The 18,359-nt window shown below is 40.9% G+C and overlaps 1 protein-coding gene across 1 annotated transcript; it reads right to left on the bottom strand.

Annotated features, from left to right (window-relative positions):
* Positions 1-3,453: 3,453 nt before the first annotated feature.
* Positions 3,454-18,261, bottom strand: LOC116794001 (COMM domain-containing protein 5-like). Its single transcript, XM_032702296.1, has 7 exons — positions 18,104-18,261; positions 17,335-17,495; positions 16,172-16,200; positions 12,341-12,391; positions 8,241-8,336; positions 6,470-6,545; positions 3,454-3,973 (listed from the first exon to the last, which is right to left on the bottom strand). The coding sequence occupies exons 1-7, from the start codon at positions 18,246-18,248 to the stop codon at positions 3,872-3,874; spliced, it is 660 nt and encodes a 219-aa protein (XP_032558187.1). The 5' UTR covers positions 18,249-18,261; the 3' UTR covers positions 3,454-3,871.
* Between the last annotated feature and the right edge of the window lie 98 nt (positions 18,262-18,359).

Raw genomic sequence — 18,359 nt, 5'->3', positions numbered from 1 at the left:
CTGCATTGTTCATGAGATCAAGAACAGATTTATCCTTCACTTAAACAGAAGAAGTTAAAGCGAGGAGGTGACTCACTCTGCAAAAGCACATCTCTCTTGTAAGATTTTTCTACAAAGGGAGGTTTAATTTCTTCCTTTTAATGACAATGAGCACAATACTGATCTCCTTCCAGCAGTTAATGGCTGACATAACAGGCAGCGTGAGAGCATGACTACATTCTTCAGCCTTCTTCTGGATCTATAAACTGCATCACGCTTTGAGACCACAAAAGCCATCAATAAACCTGCATCTTTCCTCTCTCAAACACAAGGAACCCAAGTGTGAAATTCCACCCCACCAGTCACGCTGACAAAGCTCCTTCTCTAGTGGAAGCAGGGATGTGAAAAGTCACATCACAAATACAACCACAGATGGCTTTTTATTCTCAAGTGCTCTGCCCACACTGTAGTAGTCCATAAGCAAGAACAGATTTGGACTGATGGCCCATGCAGCTGAGATAATTAAAAAAACCACCAAGTGTGAGGCCTGACCAGTATGTCAGGAAGCTGCACTAACTTACAGATAGGGAACAGGAAGGGAAGACATATCAGTTCTTCTGGGTTATTTTGCCACTGAATCTCTGGATGACTTTTGGCAACCATCTTTACCTCTCCTTTTGCATTCTGCCTGCTGTGACTACTCCTTTATGTACTGGGTGTCTTTGCTATCATACACACATAATGTACATTGAAAAGCAATCAAGTCCAAGTTCTATTTTAAATCTATTTTGACACATTAATCTTAAAAAAAAAAGTCATAATGTTCTATAAACTATAAAGGAAATTAAAGAAGAAGTGTAATGGAGAAGTTTATGTTCATATGCCATGGTTAGAAAATAACTAGAATTCAGATGCAAACACATTATCCAGTTTAAATAAATGCAAGCACCAATAGAGAGAGCAACGTGATCACGGAGGGTTATTTTTCAGGGAAAAACACCAACAGAGTCTGAGAAAGGTTCTTGTTACCTACTGGTCCATGAACTGTGTAATAAGAAAAAACCCCAGTGCCCTTCCCACGCAAACCCCTGCCTGCCTAATTGATGACTGACTAGTGATCAGGTTGACAAGACCTCAGGACTGACAAAGCGAGCATCCCACTGAGGTTGTACCTTTCACTGCATGATACTGGAAGGGGGATTCACAGCATGTCCTTGAAGCGTAACCAAACCTAGAGCGGGCTGGGTAAAATAATTTCTGTTCAGCCATATCTAGATTCTTAGAAGGTTACTTCTGTTCTGTACTAGAATGAAAGGGCTACTGTCATAAACTCAATGGAATTCAAATTCCAGAGTATTTTGATCATGAAGGAGTAAGATATTTCAGCATTGAACAAATATTTAACATGTAGTTTGCCATGAAGTCCTGAGATACCTAACTGTTCTTTGAAGACTCACATTTTATCAAAACTGAGGGATTATCTTATGCACTCCCACTAGCCATCAGGGTGACAACTCCTGTTTTACTGGAAAGCTAATCTGTCAGAAGGAAAGCCCAAATTAACTCTTAAGTACAGAGGAATGAACATCCCAAGTGTTCAAGTACCCTCAGCATACACGGTAAACCTCCAATTACAACAAACTCCTGCTTAACGTGTGGCAAGACAAATTTGAGACCAAGCAGTCCAGGGCTCCTCATGTTCACATAGTCAGGAAGCCTCTCCATTTCTGGAGAACATGGGCAATTGCTGTTACAGGAGAACAACTGAATTAATATATTCTGTCTAGAAGGTAAAGGTATTAATGGATTTTTCTACTCTGACCAGTAAAAAACTACTTTGCAAATGCCTTGAGCAACAGGTCATTTTATGCAGCATTCTGTTTGCCTGAAGACTTCACTTAGGCTCAGTTTGAGCTATCATTGCAGTTTGAAACCTTATAAATCTAAACATCCAGAAGGGAAAGGCTGTAGCAAGGAACATCATGATCTATGTTTTGTTTCACAGCTCGTGATAATGTAATTCCAGAAAGAAGACGAACAAGCTCCACAGAGTAATTAACGCAATCCACAGTCCACTTGAAGGTACAGGAGCTAATTCTTTATGTGCTTTGGTGTTCCCTGAATACAATAGCTAAGATGCATCATGGATGAAAGCTGGAAGTTATTGATGAATCCCCTACAAAGCAAATGGAACATGCAGCTTTTGAACAGTTTGAAATCGTGACTGATGGTTTATTTGAAACTACAGGACACGATCTTGCTCGGGTTTTAAAAGCTTTCTGGACCAGAGCTATTCAGCTATCTTTAGATTGGTGTGGACTGCTGTTAAAGAAATCTCCTCTTAAAAAGTGTGACAAATAAGCCTTATTATGCTTGTTGTGATTTTTAAAATCCAAAAGCCAAGTCATCCTTTCCTACACAAACATCTGTGGGAGTGTAAAAGGCTTCCCAAATCCACAATTTTAATTTCAGTAGTTTTCTGCAGGGGGTGAGGAAGACAAAGGCAAGTTCTATAGTCACAAAACATGAAAGAGAAGTATGGGTGGTACTACTGAGACAAAACCCCTGCAATTAGCTAGAATAAGTGAAGGCTTAACAGTGGCAGTAGCATGTGCTTTCTAAAGTACACCTGACAGCCAGATAAAGCCTCCAGTTCTAGGATGCTGTCTTTGAGCCACTGCTCACAGCCTCCATATCTTTGCTGCTGGGAAAACTCGCTCAGGCAAGGACTGAGGAATGCACCCCCTCTTGGCAAAACTCTTAGGGACATACTTGTGGTCCCACAGCATTTAAATGAGACTTAAAACATATGCTTCGAGTTAAGGGGGTCCTTCTGAGGTTAACTTGTGGGGCAAAGGAATAACTTAGAATAGACTATTTCTGTTGAAAGGGAGGGCCCTGCAATGACCATCCAGTCCAACTGCTGGAGCAACTCAGGGAACTTCAGCCTGTGCTTAACTCCTTTCTCGACTTGGGGGCTTGGATATCCTCACATCTGTAACTTTCACCCCAGAGGTTGTAGGCAGCCCCTCCATCCTGGGGTCTGACCTGCACAGGTAATGAGTCTCTGGTGTCATGGGCTACAAGATCACTGCCTCCCACTGTTCACCATCACTGCAGGCCCAGAGGTTTCTGTCCAGCCATGTCAGCTGATTTCATTCAATCAAACATACAGGCAATACATGAAACAAGAGACAGGCATTTCCACTTAGAAACCTATGACATGACTGCTATTTAGCCCATTATGATCAACCAGATAAAGACTTAAGACTACACCTTCCCACTTCTGTAATTCCATGGAATTAGTCCTGGAAGCTCAGCTGATACTTTGTTCTTGCTCCACAGGTTTCCAATTTTCTTTCAAATTAGCCTTTAAATGTCTGTAGCTATATCTTAGTCACTTAGTGAGAAGCCAGACAACAATTTTACTTATGCAAAACTCAAGACTGCATTTGTCATACTAGAAGGCAGGAGTGGGTTTGTTATTTTATTTTTTATTTGAAGTATTGCAGAGCTTTCTTATGATACATACACATTGCTGGGGCTTCCGGTAGCAGACTTTCAAAAATAATTAAAGTGATGAATCATAATCAGAAATAAATGACTCTTACATCTATTAAGACAGTTATTTAAAAAAATGTTTTGATGAATCATGCAAAATGCTCGCAAACAGCATTATACTTTTTCATAGATACATTTTTTGGTTTTCCTAAGTCTTACAAAAAGAGCTTGTGCTTTTAAACACTTGAATTGAAAAAAATATTTACAGCAGACATCACAAATGTCACATTGAAGTTCATACAGGCAAAGTGGTGATGGTCCCCTGCTCTACCATTCACAGAACACGCTGAGGGTTCCAGGTCTCTTCCATAAACTCCCAATTTAAAAGTGTTCAGTCTTGGATCTTCAGTATGCTCCTCTTCTCCAAATCATTCATTTCCTTCAGTATAAGGGCAACGTTGTATCTCAATTCTTGAAACTTTGCAACTGGCACCTGAAACAGAATATTCAGGTTAGAAAACAGAAGACATCTTATGAACTTTCACTAGGGCATGCCTATGGATAGGGAACATTGCAGTGTCAGCGCAATCTCTCTTAAAATAGGATTTTTTTCAGATTTAAGACAAAGGATTTGAGGTTAATAACATTCAGTTAATTCAACTAAATCCATGTGGAAAAGGAGAGTGGAAAAAACCCAGAAATAACAGCTACATAGTACTGCTTGATGGAAGAAAGGAAATACTACATGTATTTCAGGATGTAAACTGAGGACTGCTGTGGTGAAGTAAGAGTCCTGGATTGGAAGGAAAAACAAAGACATCTGGAATGTTGTGAAGCCTACAAAATTCTCAAACACAAATTCCAGATATTGCTTGTCCAAACTTTCAAGAGAAAGGATTTGAGACTTGGGGCAAGAGACTTGGCAGCAGCCTCAAGAGCAAAGGGCACTGGGCAGTGTCTATATGTGGAAGGCACAAGACTTTGCTTGAACATACAAAGCATTTTCAGCTGTGCAGGAGACTTATGGACTCTACCATTTCAAGCCTGAGAAATCAAGTGGATGGAAATCTGTTATGTGTTAAGACAGAGATCCACACCTGAGCACAGGCACAGATGGTGTGGCACAGACAAACAACAGGGCAGTGCACAAACACACGTGCTCACAGGAGTGCCCATCCCAGTCTAGCTGGTCCCATGCTGCTCTGCAGAGCTCTGCCTAATTTACTCCACTGCTTTGGCTACACCAAAGACAGCAGTTCTTTTGACAGAGACCCTTGTCATCCTTCTGCCTAGTATAGCACAGATATCAATTATGTGAGAGGAATCCAACACCTGATTTGCATTTTCCACATACATCCAAAATGCATAAAAAGGTACCATGTCCTTTTCACTTTTGACATACATACAACAAGACTCAAAATGCTGCAATTCCCACTGCTTTTGAAAAAAATCTTCAGTTAGAAGTCACACTGTGATTAAAAAACCAAACAGAGACCAGAGTGTAACTTCTCCCTGTGCCAGACACATTCTAAAACTGTTCACAACAGAATTCTGGACTTACCATCTTACATAAGCCCTGATAGTTAGCATGACATTCTGAACACGTCCAAATGAAAGGAAACCAGAGAGCTGAGGACTATATTTGCTTGCACATGGCACCTTGAACCAAAACACAGGTTTATCCCCACTAACTGTGGGAAGACCACTCATCAGATACAGAAATCGTGTTTACAGCCCAATCCTTGGCATTCAGATCTAAGCAGCAGCAGCAAAGAGTTGATTCTAAGAGAAGCACATTGCTTGCATCAGATATCTGCACTGCTATGTGTTCTGGACAAACACATCTCCACTGCCAAATAGCAAAGGGTCTTCCACAGACTTACAAGAAAAAAACCCAACTAAAATAAAACCCAAACAACCAGAAACAATAGCACCAAGATGAAGACTTGACATTATATGCCAGGAAATAAAGCCCCGGATATAAACAGTAAAGAACATATATACTAGCTTTTATTCCCCAAAATGAAACCTACCCTGTTGTAAAGGGTTAACCTGACATCCATGGCATCATTTAAGTTCCATGGAAGATGTCAAACAGAGTTTATGGGATGTTCTGACCCGGACTGTCCAGAGTGGTAAATCTGATCTCCTGTGAAGTGACACCCTCAACATTTTGCAGTGTAGCACAGATTTATGCCTTCCTCAACAGCTGCTTTCTTGCACAACATTTTAACAGTAAAATCAGTTCACCTCTTTCAACCCACAGGGCTTTGGTGCTCCTTCCAGACTACTACTAACCCAGGAACTGAAGCCAAAATCTGTACAGAGTTCAAATGTAACAATGCCTGCTGTGCACTGAATTCCTGTATGCACCACCATGTTATTTATAGAACAAACAGCATTTCTTTTCAAAGGTTAAAATTACGGAAGAGTTTATGGCATCTTCTGGCAAGCCTTTAGTACAGTGTCACAAATACTGCCACTGATTAATTCTGAGGTCAAAGAGGTTTTTTTTTTACTTTCTAGCAGCAAGAATGGTACTGAAGAAAAAGAATAAAACTACCTCTGCCACGGAAGAGAATGTTATCATTCTCTGCAAAATGCAGGTTCAGAAGTGTATCATACCTTATATAAACTACCCCAGCAATTTTCTTGCCCTCAAAAGCCACCTTCAGGTCTGAAGGTTACAGTTGATAACAACCCCATAATTTTTAATCCAACCAGATATTGTGCAACAGTGTTTTTCAGTCATTTTCTTCTAAAAGATTAGATTTCAGCAGAATGTGCATAGGAACAAGGTATGAAATGATTTTGGTTGGTGTTTCATTATATATTGTATGCAGCTACACTGAACATGATGGATTCCAAAGCAAACCAAGCAATGGTAATGCATTGTTTAAAAGAGCTTTAGTATTTTAAATAATAATTCAACTTTCTAAATAAAACTTCAAGTGGTTTCTTTTTTATTTATTATGGCAATCAGACTTACTTCAAAGCGATGAGCTGTCCCATCTGAAAGCTTCATCATCATCAGAATGGATGGCTGAAGTGCACGGGCCAGTGAACTGAAATTATTTACATTATTAGTATTACAGCAGCAGATATCAGCAGTGTGATGACTACAGCATTGCACATTAACCATTTTAGATGTTCATGTAGGCTTTACACAGAACACGAGTAATTTCAGTCTCAGAGTCCTTTACCTGTCTGGCTGGAAGCTCATAAACATAAGAGTACTGTCCAACTTATCTCAGTATTGAGACTAAACGTTTCTTTAATACTTTAGCAACTACAAGTTTAGGAGCATTTTTGTTTTTACATAATCAATTTAGTGGAACTATGATAGGGATGAGAGCTGACCAAGTACTGCTAATAATAATGCACAGTTTTCTTATGCAGTTTACCATCCTGTCCATCCCTTCATATTTTCAACTGCCACCTCATCTGGGGAATCAAGCTCTTCCAGTCTTTATGCTAAATTTGTGTGTTGTTATTTTATTTGATGACCCAAAGAAGGGAAATGAGTCATTCTTGTGCAGCTTCCATCAACTGACGTTGCCAAAGCCTGCTCAGGTACTGACAGGCACCACAGCCAGAAGCCACCATACCTCTCTGCAGAGGCTGTTGCTGCATGATAAACAAGAAATCCCAGGGGGAAGGTTAACTGGAAAGGAAAATAAGAGGAAGGAAAACAAAAAAGGATAATGTATTGCTCCTGTGCTGTTTGGAAAACAAATAATAGGATTTGCTTGCAGCTTGCAAGCACTGTGCCCGAGGATGTTTATCTGGACATTGTGCTCTCTTATAGGTATAGATTTTTTTCTGCAGAGTGATACCTGTGTGGTGCTTATAGCACTGCTTGGCAGAGTCACCTGAACTAGTAGCTTCTGGCCATTACAGTTTTTACTTAGGAGCCTTTTTTCTTGATTTCAGGAAGACAATCCCTGACTACCCATGGGACTCTCAACTATGGCAGCAAAGAAGCTGCAACTCTCTCCTTGATGCAGGTATCCATGAATGCAATATGGAGTCACTCATGCTAATAATTTAGTGTACTAACAAATACTGGATCATGTTCTAATTTATTTCATCTTGGTCTGTCTTGGTTAGAACTAGACAGAGATCAAAACAGCACAGACAACAGGTTTCTGTGCCAAAGATCCATCCCTCAGCTGCCTCTGCTCTGGCAGATGGCAAGAAGCCACTCACTGCAGGCACAGGCAGGATGATCACAAAGGCCTTTGCTCCTGTTTTGTGAAAGAAACCAGGAGGCAGTACAATGACCAATTGCATAACTATGGAAGCGTAAAGGTGCTGTTCTGAAACCTCTCTTTGTAGAATCTGTAGCACACTGTACAGGGGATGTAAAGTCATTTTAACATGTGCAACATAAAGTGATAGTATACTTGAGAAGTTGCATACGGGATTTCCCTCCCCTGTTCCAGTGAAACTGAGAGTTTGCCTGGCTGCTTGAGGCTCAATCCATTTAATTTATTCCACCCATCTCTGAGGGTTTGTGGATTTGTATCAGCACCTTTAAGACTCAAACTTTGAGTGAAATGTTAACAACAATAACATGTATATACATTGACTTCTACCCTGTTCAGAAAATTCCATCTGTATCTTACTGTTTAACGCTACATGCCAATCCCTAACAGCAAGGTACATTTTAACCCTGTTAACATTTTTAAGCAGCCCAAGAAATCAGTTTAGCCTTAGGTAAAACAACTTCCAGGGACATGCACGATTCTCTCTTATACCTTGTGGATATTGCTACGTCCACTCTCCACTTGAAGTCCTGGATACCTGGTAGCCTACTTCTTTGTAGCAGAGCTGTGCCTTCGGAAGCAGGACGCCTAAAGAGTAAATCAGTAACGGGAGACTGAAATGCAAATTCATAAAAGAAAAAACAATCTAAAGAGAAAACACGATTCCTCAGAACAAACCTGTCTGGAACTTGTTTCTCTCCTGCATCTGTCCTCATTTAGAGAGGTCTGAATGAGTAGAGGTATTGTGGATTAAAGACAGCTATGCTCAGATTATCCCCTTTTCCTATGCTTAACTACGGTCCATGTTGAAAAAAGAGACCAAGTGACTGTGTAATTCCAGTAAACTGATGTCACTATAAAGTTTAGTAAGAGTCACTGTGGTGGCTGGCATATCTGTTATTTCAATTATATGCAACTAGGAGGCATAGAAAGGGACCTGCAAATATATCTTTAAATACATGCAGATCCAACAGGAACAAGCAAGCAGGAACAAGACAGATGACTTACGCAAAACAGTTGGATAAGGTCACCGTATTTCTTCAGCAAAAAGCATCTAGTATTGTCAAGCAGAAATGCTTTAAAATATAATAATACTGAGTGTCTTTTGAATGTATTTTGAAGCATTCTTAAAAAAAAATTAGCGGCTCTTGTTAATCCAACATAATTTACAAATTTAAATTCCTTACATAATGTGCACTGCCAAGCCCAGCACAACCTTCAAGATTTTTGTCTAGTCTAATGTGTAAAAAGCCAAGCACTTCATTTATTACTCATATGGCAGTAAGAATTGGGTTGATCAAACCTTAGTTTATTTCTGTAAGGAAATACAGTTAACAGTGATTAAACTTCAGATGATCTTCAAAGTCTGAACAGCATCTTAAGCTCTGGGTAACCAAAGAAGCCGAATCTGATACAAACACATAACAACCGTTCATTTTTAGATACATATGCAGAAATAATTTCAGAATGAGGTCATTGAGCTGGTCCATTCAGGACTATGTGTTACTTACCATATTTACTTTTTTTCCTAAGCATCCCATGTCCCTGGAAGTTATTTACGGTACATTTCAAAGCTACTCCACTAGTCCCGCTAAGGGTGGGATAAGAAACGTTACATCCTTTATCCATGGTGCTAGACATAATCTAATTACAGACTTTACATCAGAAGGGAATCCTCTCTGAACAAATCAAGGACTGTAGGAATGGCACTCTAACATCCCTACTCAGATGCTTGTGTGCAAGTTAGCTGGTGCCTTTAGAAACTGCCTGGAAAGATTAATGATCCAATAAGGCACACAGGACCAATAGGCTGAGATCCTCCAATACTCCTGCTTTTCACAAAGATGATATAAGGAAGAATGTATCCTTTTGGTGGGGGCATTGGGTGGTGTCAGAAATGACACACATTCCTAATAGTATGGTAAAGGAATGAGCAAAAAAAAAAAGTAGATCAGCTGGTTCTTACTGTCAGCTCCTGGATAGGAAGTAGGTCACCACAGCTGGGTACAACCATGAGGAGCTGGAGTCTAGAACAGTCATTAGCAGGATTAAACAGTAAGAACAGACCGTTCCCTCAGTGGAGAGCTGCAATAGCTTAATTTGGAGAATCCCTAAAAATAGCCACGCTGCTACCGTTTCCTTAAGACATGCTAACTCCCATCAATGGAAGACGGTCCATTCAGTGCAGCACCAGCACTCCTTTCAGGAGTAGAAAAAACAGGAAGATGTTCTAATTAGCAATGGTTGGAAAGGCCAGCAATGGTGACCTCCCAAACAGAGGTGAAGCTTCTGAATATTGTTGGGTGACAGCATTTCTGTAACCAAATACGAAGCTTTATTTCTGGTCAGGACTGCACTTCAGTGCCATTCCCTCAGGAAGAGTCACAACTTTTATGGCTTAGTTTAAGCTTCTGTCAGGACCTTCCCAGCTTGGACAAGACTAAATTAGAACTGCAAGAATCCTGTAAGGATGACAGAATGTGCATAGTGGCCAACATACAAACAGAAATTATACAGGCTGTTAATAAAGCCATTGATTTATAAGAGGAATAGCAAAATGGAGCAGAAAAGACTCCAAAACCTATAGCCTGTAATTACATTTCATAAACACTCTCTACCAACAGGTGCAATATACTGTCAGCACACCCTGCAAAGGCAGAAGTCAGAACAAGTAAAGGACCACGGATCAGCCAGAGACCATCTCAACTATATGTGGAAAGGATGATACCCCTGGTGACAAGAACATCATCTGCCAAAGGATGCAACACAAGAGCACTCAAAAATGAAAGATTAGAGAACTTGGAGCAACAGCTGACCTAACAAAACTAAAGACAAGTTCTGGATGGTTCCCTATGTACATAACAAGACATGCCTAGCAGGTCACTGAAAAGGAAGAATGAATAAACTGGTATGTGTGAAATGCTGACAAATGGCACACAGAATGCACCCTCCTGGTAGAAACTAAAGCTACACTATTAAAAAAAAAAACCAGTGCATTTATTATAACTATTCAGAGAGGGGGAAGTTAGAGCTATCCTTTCCCTTAAAAAAGTTTTAATTTCATGCAGTTATTTGATGGTGTCAGTGTGGCAAGTTTTTCTTTCCTTTCAGTCTATGCAGCTTGATGGAGTTGTGGGGACACAGAAATACAAATGTCAAATTCTTCAGAGCTGTTGTTCAGTGAACAGAAGTCCAAAAATAGGATAAGATGCCAGGAAAAGTATTAAAAATGGATTTTTCTGGGTTATCTAGCTCATACTGAATTTTTGATCAGATGCTAATACATCTCTTACCATCACAATCATATATATTTACAACTCGGTAAGCAAATGTATGATTCAGTGTTACATTTAAGATTATAAAAGCAGATCTGTCTAGAAATCTAATCTGAGGTGCTCTTCTCTGGTCTCAAAACACAGAGCAAGATTACACTGGATAATCACAGCTTTCAAAATGAGAAAAAGCTAAATTTTCCAGCATCGTGATTTCACAGTAGAAAACAGACAATCATGCATGTTTCAAATTACATCTAAATTTATCTTCTTTTTCCACTGCAAACAATATTTCCACTTTGCAACCATGAATTTTGCATTCTTAACACCTATAATTCAAAAAGAAGAGCAAAGAAAAGATGAGAAGACTGAATTTATTTTTACTCCAAGAACCTTTAGCTGTAAGCCAAGATCTTAATCAAGGAAACGAAAAGTATTTTTAACTTTGGTAGCAGCATTCAGACCCTTGTAAGGGTAACTGAAATACCACAATTATGATTACCAAGACTCTATGCAAAGAATCTGGAGCAGCATTGGGTTAGTGATGCTATGTGCTGAGTGACCTCAAGTTTCAAGGAAGAAAGTTGTAATCATAGAATATTCTGAGTTGGAAGGGACCCACAAGGATCACTGAAGTCCAGCTCCTGGCTCTGCACAAGTTTTCCATATGCAAAATGTTCAAGAAATTTCTAGATGTAGAATAAGCTAAATATGATGGAGCAGAGAACCATTCTTGGGATTCCCTTTTTCTGCATGTTCAAAAAGCTCTTGATTTAGTACTTCCTCTGGAGCTACTGAGGGATACTGCTTAAAAAATGAATTTCATCTAGCAGAGCACTTGATATCCCATATGTGTCAAGTCACCCAGTGTGAACTCCCAATTCAACTGTACATTAAGACTTGATGAAATTCTATCTGAAAAAGCTGCCATGAATCACAGCAAATAGAAGGCACATGTAGCTTGCCTCTCAACACAGCAAGTCTTTCACTGTTGCTCTAACTTGCAATGATAATGATGGCAAAAATGTTTAATTCTGCACTGCATTTTTCATCTGTAGGTATTGATGCATCTCACAGTCTTTAGAACATTATAAAAAATGATGATCAGAGAAAAAACTGAAAATTGGCATGAAAGCCATTTAATGCATGTATAGCCATGCATGATGGACATCATACTGTACTGAATCAAAATAGTGGGACAAATCTTGTTTCAATAATTTAGAAAATTTTGCTGTTCCTTCAAGATGCGAGGGATTTATGTCAGCAGAGCTCTGTGCAACCCTGCTGCCTGCACAATATATGACACATGAAGACACCAACCTGTTACCAAAGACTACACTGGAAAAGTCCACAATGAAATCTTCTGGTATCCTGAAAGAGAAGAGCAATACAAAACAGTTAAGTTTTTTGTACCTATAATTATGTGGCCGTATCTAAAAAAAACCTAAATCCATTATAGACTACAAAAGATGTGACAACATTTTCTGTCTTCCATTGCTTAAAACTGCCATCAGCTCTTATGTAAGCATTTCAGTATTGATTCAGTTGGAGCTCTCAAAAGGACAGCCTGTGTTTTTATATCAAGAACCCTAAAAACTGTATTACATCTTCCTGTCCTACCTAGTATGGAAATGGTGAGTTTCAAAAGAACCCAGTATTTGCTTAACTTCTCTTGGTAAAGTCAAGAAAAATTTTACTGATGGCTCTAACAAGTGTAGAAGGCAGGCCAGCAATGCATGCTTTCAAATCCCAAACCTACACATTTCACTTCACTTTCACCTGAAGCACGATGAAAACAAGACAGAAAGAATTGCACCCTCAAAAGTAAAATAGAGGCCCTTGTAGCTAAGACTGCTTAGAAAAGGAGCATATCTAACATGAGGACTGGTGTAACAAATTCACACTTCATCCACCCTGTGCCTCTCCACTCCTTTACAAGTCCTTCGACACTGGTGTTGCCTCACAAACAAGCTGCTGTCGATTTTCAGTTCAATAGATCAGGCTGTGAATTGCAAAGACTACAGAGCAAACACTCTCCATTCAGCCACAAGGACAGTAACCTCCTACAGAGAGGCAAGTTGGACAAGTGGGAGAAGTAACTACTGCTGCTGCCACAGTTAAATCCAGCACTCACCATGAATCAGTGCCCAGAGACATTACTCATCAGTGGCTTGAGATACACAGCAGTGTATCAAAGGAAAATCAAAGCAAACAAGGAAGTTACCTGTCCTAAAGAGCTTACAGTGTCTAATGACAGGAGAAAAAACAACTCATCAACTCACACAGTGGGAAGATGAAACAGCAGTTACCACAGCTCGAATTCCTAATGGAAGAAGGGAGGTTACACCACATTTTTAAATGCTGCTTGGATAAAAAGAAATTCTTTTTAGCAAGCACTAGAACGGTGCTTTTTTGGCTGCATGAGTCTGTCTTTCAGAAGAGACAAGACTTCTTCTGCAAACATTACTTATACTGTCCACACAAGTGTATCATTTAACACAGTCTGACCATGGCTGGATATCCTCTCTATGTAGTGGGATAGCTGGAGAGAGGGGGTTGTAATATGATTATTATGGTATCTATCACAATAATTCCTCAACTGTAAGAGCAAGTGTTACTAAAACAGAACTTTAACACTACCCTTAAGTTTGCATTATTTTTGCTGTGCAGTCAGTGATTTTGCTGAAAATTCTGTTCCAGGCTCAGGCAGCTTACACGAGGCCAGTCACACACTAAGCAGATCAGACAGAACATGGCACAGCTCAGCCTGAGGTGCAGATGGCAATCAGTTTTCAAAGGAACAGTCTGAGGAAGGGACTCCAAGAGCAAGAAATGTGTGAGTATGTCTCAATCCCATGTTATTGGCCTGAGCCATGAAGTTATTAAATAACTTGGGAGGGGAGGGGAAAAAAATAGCACCCACAATTTAGAGTGAATTTGTTCTCGCTGTCTCAGCCACTCAGGCTAGGAAATAAGGAATATAGAATGGCAAACCTTTGAAACCAGTAGTACTGATCTAATTAATCAGAAGTGTGCATGTCTCATAGCCTCGCCCTCCACCAAAACTAAGAGCCAAGACCAGGTACTTTGAGAATTACAAGACTTTACATGGGTGGAATTAGTTCAAGATTCAGCTTCACTGAAGGGAAACAAAACAGAATGCAGGAAGTTAAAAAAAAGGTAACCTGGTGCAGAGCTCAAACCTTTTAAAAGAAGACACAACACAAAAATGGAAATAAGCCATTTTTCTGCCTTAAATTGCAAAATACCTGCCCAAACACTGGGTGACACTAATGCCAAGACACTGCTGTTCAATGAAGCACATGTGTTCTTCATGCCTGTGAGGTTGACTCACAGGAGCCACTGCAGGAGGGTAAGTGTGTGAATGTAATTAGTAAGTCCCTTGAAAACATGCAGGCATTTCATCTCCAAACCCCAGTGCATTGGGAAATGTAGGAAATAACATTTCCCATAGGAACCAAAGATGCCAAAGGTGCTACTAAGTATCATAGCTTGAAGTAGAATAAGCTATTTAGTCTTCTAAAAGTTTAGCCACAAGGTGAACAAAGCTACTCACAGGAGATAAGAATGTCAGAGATGGAAGTTAGGAAGAGCCCCAGTACTGTGAGAATCATGGGAGCATAGCAGCAACAAGCAGCACATAAAACATACAAGTCTGCAAGCAACTCAAATGCAGTTACCAGAACTATTGCTGCTAGATCAGTCATGTTAACTAGGACAATAAGATAAAAAGACTTGTCAACATATAAAAGACCTAAAAAAGATCCTCTGGACTGAAAAGTGTCTGAATAAAGCGCAGGAATAAACCATAAAGTGAGAAAAAAACCCCAAACAACTACAAGTGTGTAAGGCATTAAAGTCAAATGTGGTCAAATGACATGGACAGGGACGTGGGAGTCTGTATTTCTAGACACAGCCAGCCTGGCCAGTGACTTCTGGCACTCCTATACCACCTTTCTCCACTGCTTGGTAGAGGAATATTCACTCACTCCCAGAGAACTTGTCATGGAGCTTTTAGTGCTCTTCATTTTTCCATAATAAAACTGAATTCATTTTGTAGGCACCTCACAAATCACCAGCTCCCACTGGGTCAAAAGCAATTCATCAGCTTCTTACTGACCTACTTTAACCTGTGTGTGAACTCCATGATGTGGCAGAGGCAGCACCTTGCATTTTAGCTCACCAGACAAAAGGCAGGCCAAACTCCAGCACTGAGCTGCAGACAAAACTGTATCAACTAGCAAGGTACCTTTCATCATGGCCCCAATTACACCTTATGCTGATTACACCCCGACTACGTCTGCAGCTTTGATTTGCCCGAAGTTGCTCATGAAGTAAATTATGCTTATGACTCTGCAGAGCCCAAGGATAAAGCCAATGTGCAGGTTAACAGACAAATAAGGATAAAAAAAGACAGAATTAGAAACTTATCTATTTCTCCTAGGCAGCAATCAGAATGCTAAGAACTGTGGGGAAAGAGCATTTTAAAATAATTGAGCCTTGGTGCGGAGGTTCCTCTACAGATGAAAACATCAACTACTATTATTCTGTCACTGCTACTGAATACAGAAATAAGGGAAAACCTATAAATATTACTAGCATCTGATATCTGGCTTTTAGGATATGATCTTCTATTCAGACATACTCTGGAGAGACTGACACAGATTTTGGTAAAGCCTGTAACAAAGGTTATGATTTCTTGGGAAATGAGCAGGAGAGATTGTAGCTGAACAAGGTGGTAGGGTTGGCCTTTCAAAGAAGTGAAAAAGTAGGGCACTTCCTTAGCTTCTCAAATGTTACCACTGTCTTACTAAACATGTTAAAAAATATTGCAGGGCAAAGTGGGGATGGCAGAGAGAAGGTCACTCACATTTGCATAACCTACATTACAGACTAAATTAGACCATTCTCCCCAGCATATGAAATTCACTGCTCATGCTCAGTGCTAAATCAAGTCTTACACAAAACCTGGTTTTTGACTCTGGCTTTATGTGATGCTTGGCAACAGATGTATTATGTGTTATTTACAGGTAATTTTTATACCAACTTCATTGTGTTGATTCGGGGAAGCAATTACGTAAAAGTTATGAAAAAACAAACATTAAAAAAACCAGGCAAAAACGGGCATACCTGAGCTCCTTCAGGTCTTCCTTAAAAGCCTAGAAAGACAAGGAAGGTTAAATTTTACACAATGTAGCCTTAAAAAATCATTTCTTACCTAGTGAATCAATAGTGGTTACTTGCTTGGTATCTTTCCCCAAAAGTTTTAGTCTCGAGTGCCAGTAGTTTTGAAATGATGGGTGACATATTGAGAAGAATTTTCAGAAGTGTTCCATCAAGTTGTGATTTAATTTTAAAGACCTAAATATCTTGGAAGCCTTTGTTTTTCAAAATAACCCCTCCACCAACTTGTCTTACTTAGCTACCCAGAACATATTCCTCTTTTAGAAGAAGAACTGTGTGCCCTTATTCTCAAATATGTTTTGCAGTAGCTTGTTTAAACTATGACAACATAAAGGAAATGCAAAAGGTAAGGTCTGAATACTAAAACCATATTTCCACTATGTTTCCTGCAATATGGGAGCATTTCCAGTATGCCTAAGTAAATATGAAACAGTATCTCAAACAAGATAGAGGTGCTGGAAGCCCAGAAGTGATTCACTCACATAAAAATAAAATGAGAGAGGGAAAATATAAGGTAAGGGAACATGAAAAATGAGAGAAAATAGCACAAAAAAGGGATAGGGATTGGGAACATGGCAGGTGTCTACATATTCACACCAAACATCCTCAGCATAAGTGGAAATTGCACTTTATTCCAATTTCCACTATACTGTTCTGGCCATAAGACTTTCCTTCCTCTGTGGTAGCAATATAAACAAATGCAGGCAAGGAAATATGAGAAATGATAGGTGTGGACAAAATGAGCAGTGTATGAACACCCAGTGATGGTAAGAGAGAGCGGTGACGTCTGTGAAATAACACTTTGCTGTGGTTTCTTTGGGGGTTTTAATTTCAGAGTGAAAACAAACATGTACAGTAAACAAGACGCTGAAGCAGAAATAGATACAGGAATCTTTTTCCCAAAGCTTAAATAGCCTTCAGAAAGCTCACTGTAAATCTACCCAAGCGAAAGAATAAGCTCTAGATTTTTAACAGTTTCTTACAACAACTTTGACTTGGAGTAACATTTTTATGTGCAGCTCCCCATCCTTGCAAATAGGATCTAGATGGTAATTCGTGTCTGATGCAGCTTTTAACTTATCAGGGCTCCAAGTACTCCCAGAACTTACTTCTTGTTTGAAGGTGGATATGGGGAGTCTCAACGCCTCTCGGAGAAGGGTATACATGCCAGAAATGAGGAAAGCAAGTTGCTCTTCTGAGAGATTAGCACTTTCTGCAATCAGCTTGACAGATTCCTTGCAGTCTTTTCCTTCCAGTGCATTAACGGTGACTGTGAATAAGAAAGCAAAGCAAGAGCTCTTTAAAAAGAGGAAGACCTGGAGACCTACAAGGATCATTCAGTCCAACCCTTACCCTGCAGAGGACACCCCAACAATCTCACCATGTGTCCGACAGCATTGTCCAAACGTTTCTTGGACTTTGTCAGAGTTGGTGCTGTAATCACAGCCCTGGGGAGCCTGTTCCAGTGCCCAAACACCCTACAAGTGAAGAATCTTTTCCTAATATCCAACCTAAGCCTCCCCTGACACAATTTCAGGCCATTCTCTCGGATCCTGTCAGTGGCCACCAAAGAGATCAGTATCTGTCCCTCCTCTTACCCTCACAAGGAAGTTTAACCGCAATGAGGTCCCCTCTCAGTCTCCTTTTCCCCAGGCTGAACAAACCAAGTGCCCTCAGCCGCTCCTCACACGGCTTCCCCTCCAGGCCCTTCACCATCCTCGCAGCCCTCCTCTGGACGCTCTCTGAGAGCTGTCCTTGCCTTACCGAGAGAATCCACGGCCTCCTCGGGGACCCCGGCTCCCGCCCATCTCCCCTGGCTGCGAACCCCTCCCGTCCCTGCCTGGGGGGCAGCGGGGACCCCTCCGTGCCGGGCCCTACCTTTGAGGAGCCGCCGGAACGTGTCCTTGCCCAGGTCCTGCAGGGCCCGGGCCATGGCCTCCACCTCGGCGGGCACCCGCGGGCCCAGGAATCCGCGGCCGCCGCCGCCGCCCTCGGCGAGCCCGTGGCCCACCACGGCCGCCATGGCCCCGCCGTGCGGCCTCCCCGCCGCGGGGGGCGCTGCGCCGCCGCCGGGGCCGGAAGGAGCCGCCGCGACACCGCGGCGCGTCCCGGGACCGGCCGCTGATGGCGCCGC

The sequence above is a fragment of the Chiroxiphia lanceolata genome, chromosome 14, assembly GCF_009829145.1.
Source record: "Chiroxiphia lanceolata isolate bChiLan1 chromosome 14, bChiLan1.pri, whole genome shotgun sequence".
NCBI lineage: Eukaryota > Metazoa > Chordata > Aves > Passeriformes > Pipridae > Chiroxiphia > Chiroxiphia lanceolata.
The sequence above is the reverse complement of the archived record's forward strand: the minus strand, read 5'-3'. Positions and strand labels throughout refer to the sequence as shown.

Coding starts and splice junctions, on each gene's coding strand:
- LOC116794001 (XM_032702296.1), bottom strand. CDS start 18,248: ATGGCGGCCGTGGTGGGCCACGGGCTCGCCGAGGGCGGCGGCGGCGGC. Junction 17,496..18,103: donor GTTCCGGCGGCTCCTCAAAG/GTAGGGCCCGGC, acceptor TCTTATTCACAG/TCACCGTTAATGCACTGGAA. Junction 8,337..12,340: donor AGTGTAGTCTTTGGTAACAG/GTTGGTGTCTTC, acceptor TTTACTCTTTAG/GCGTCCTGCTTCCGAAGGCA.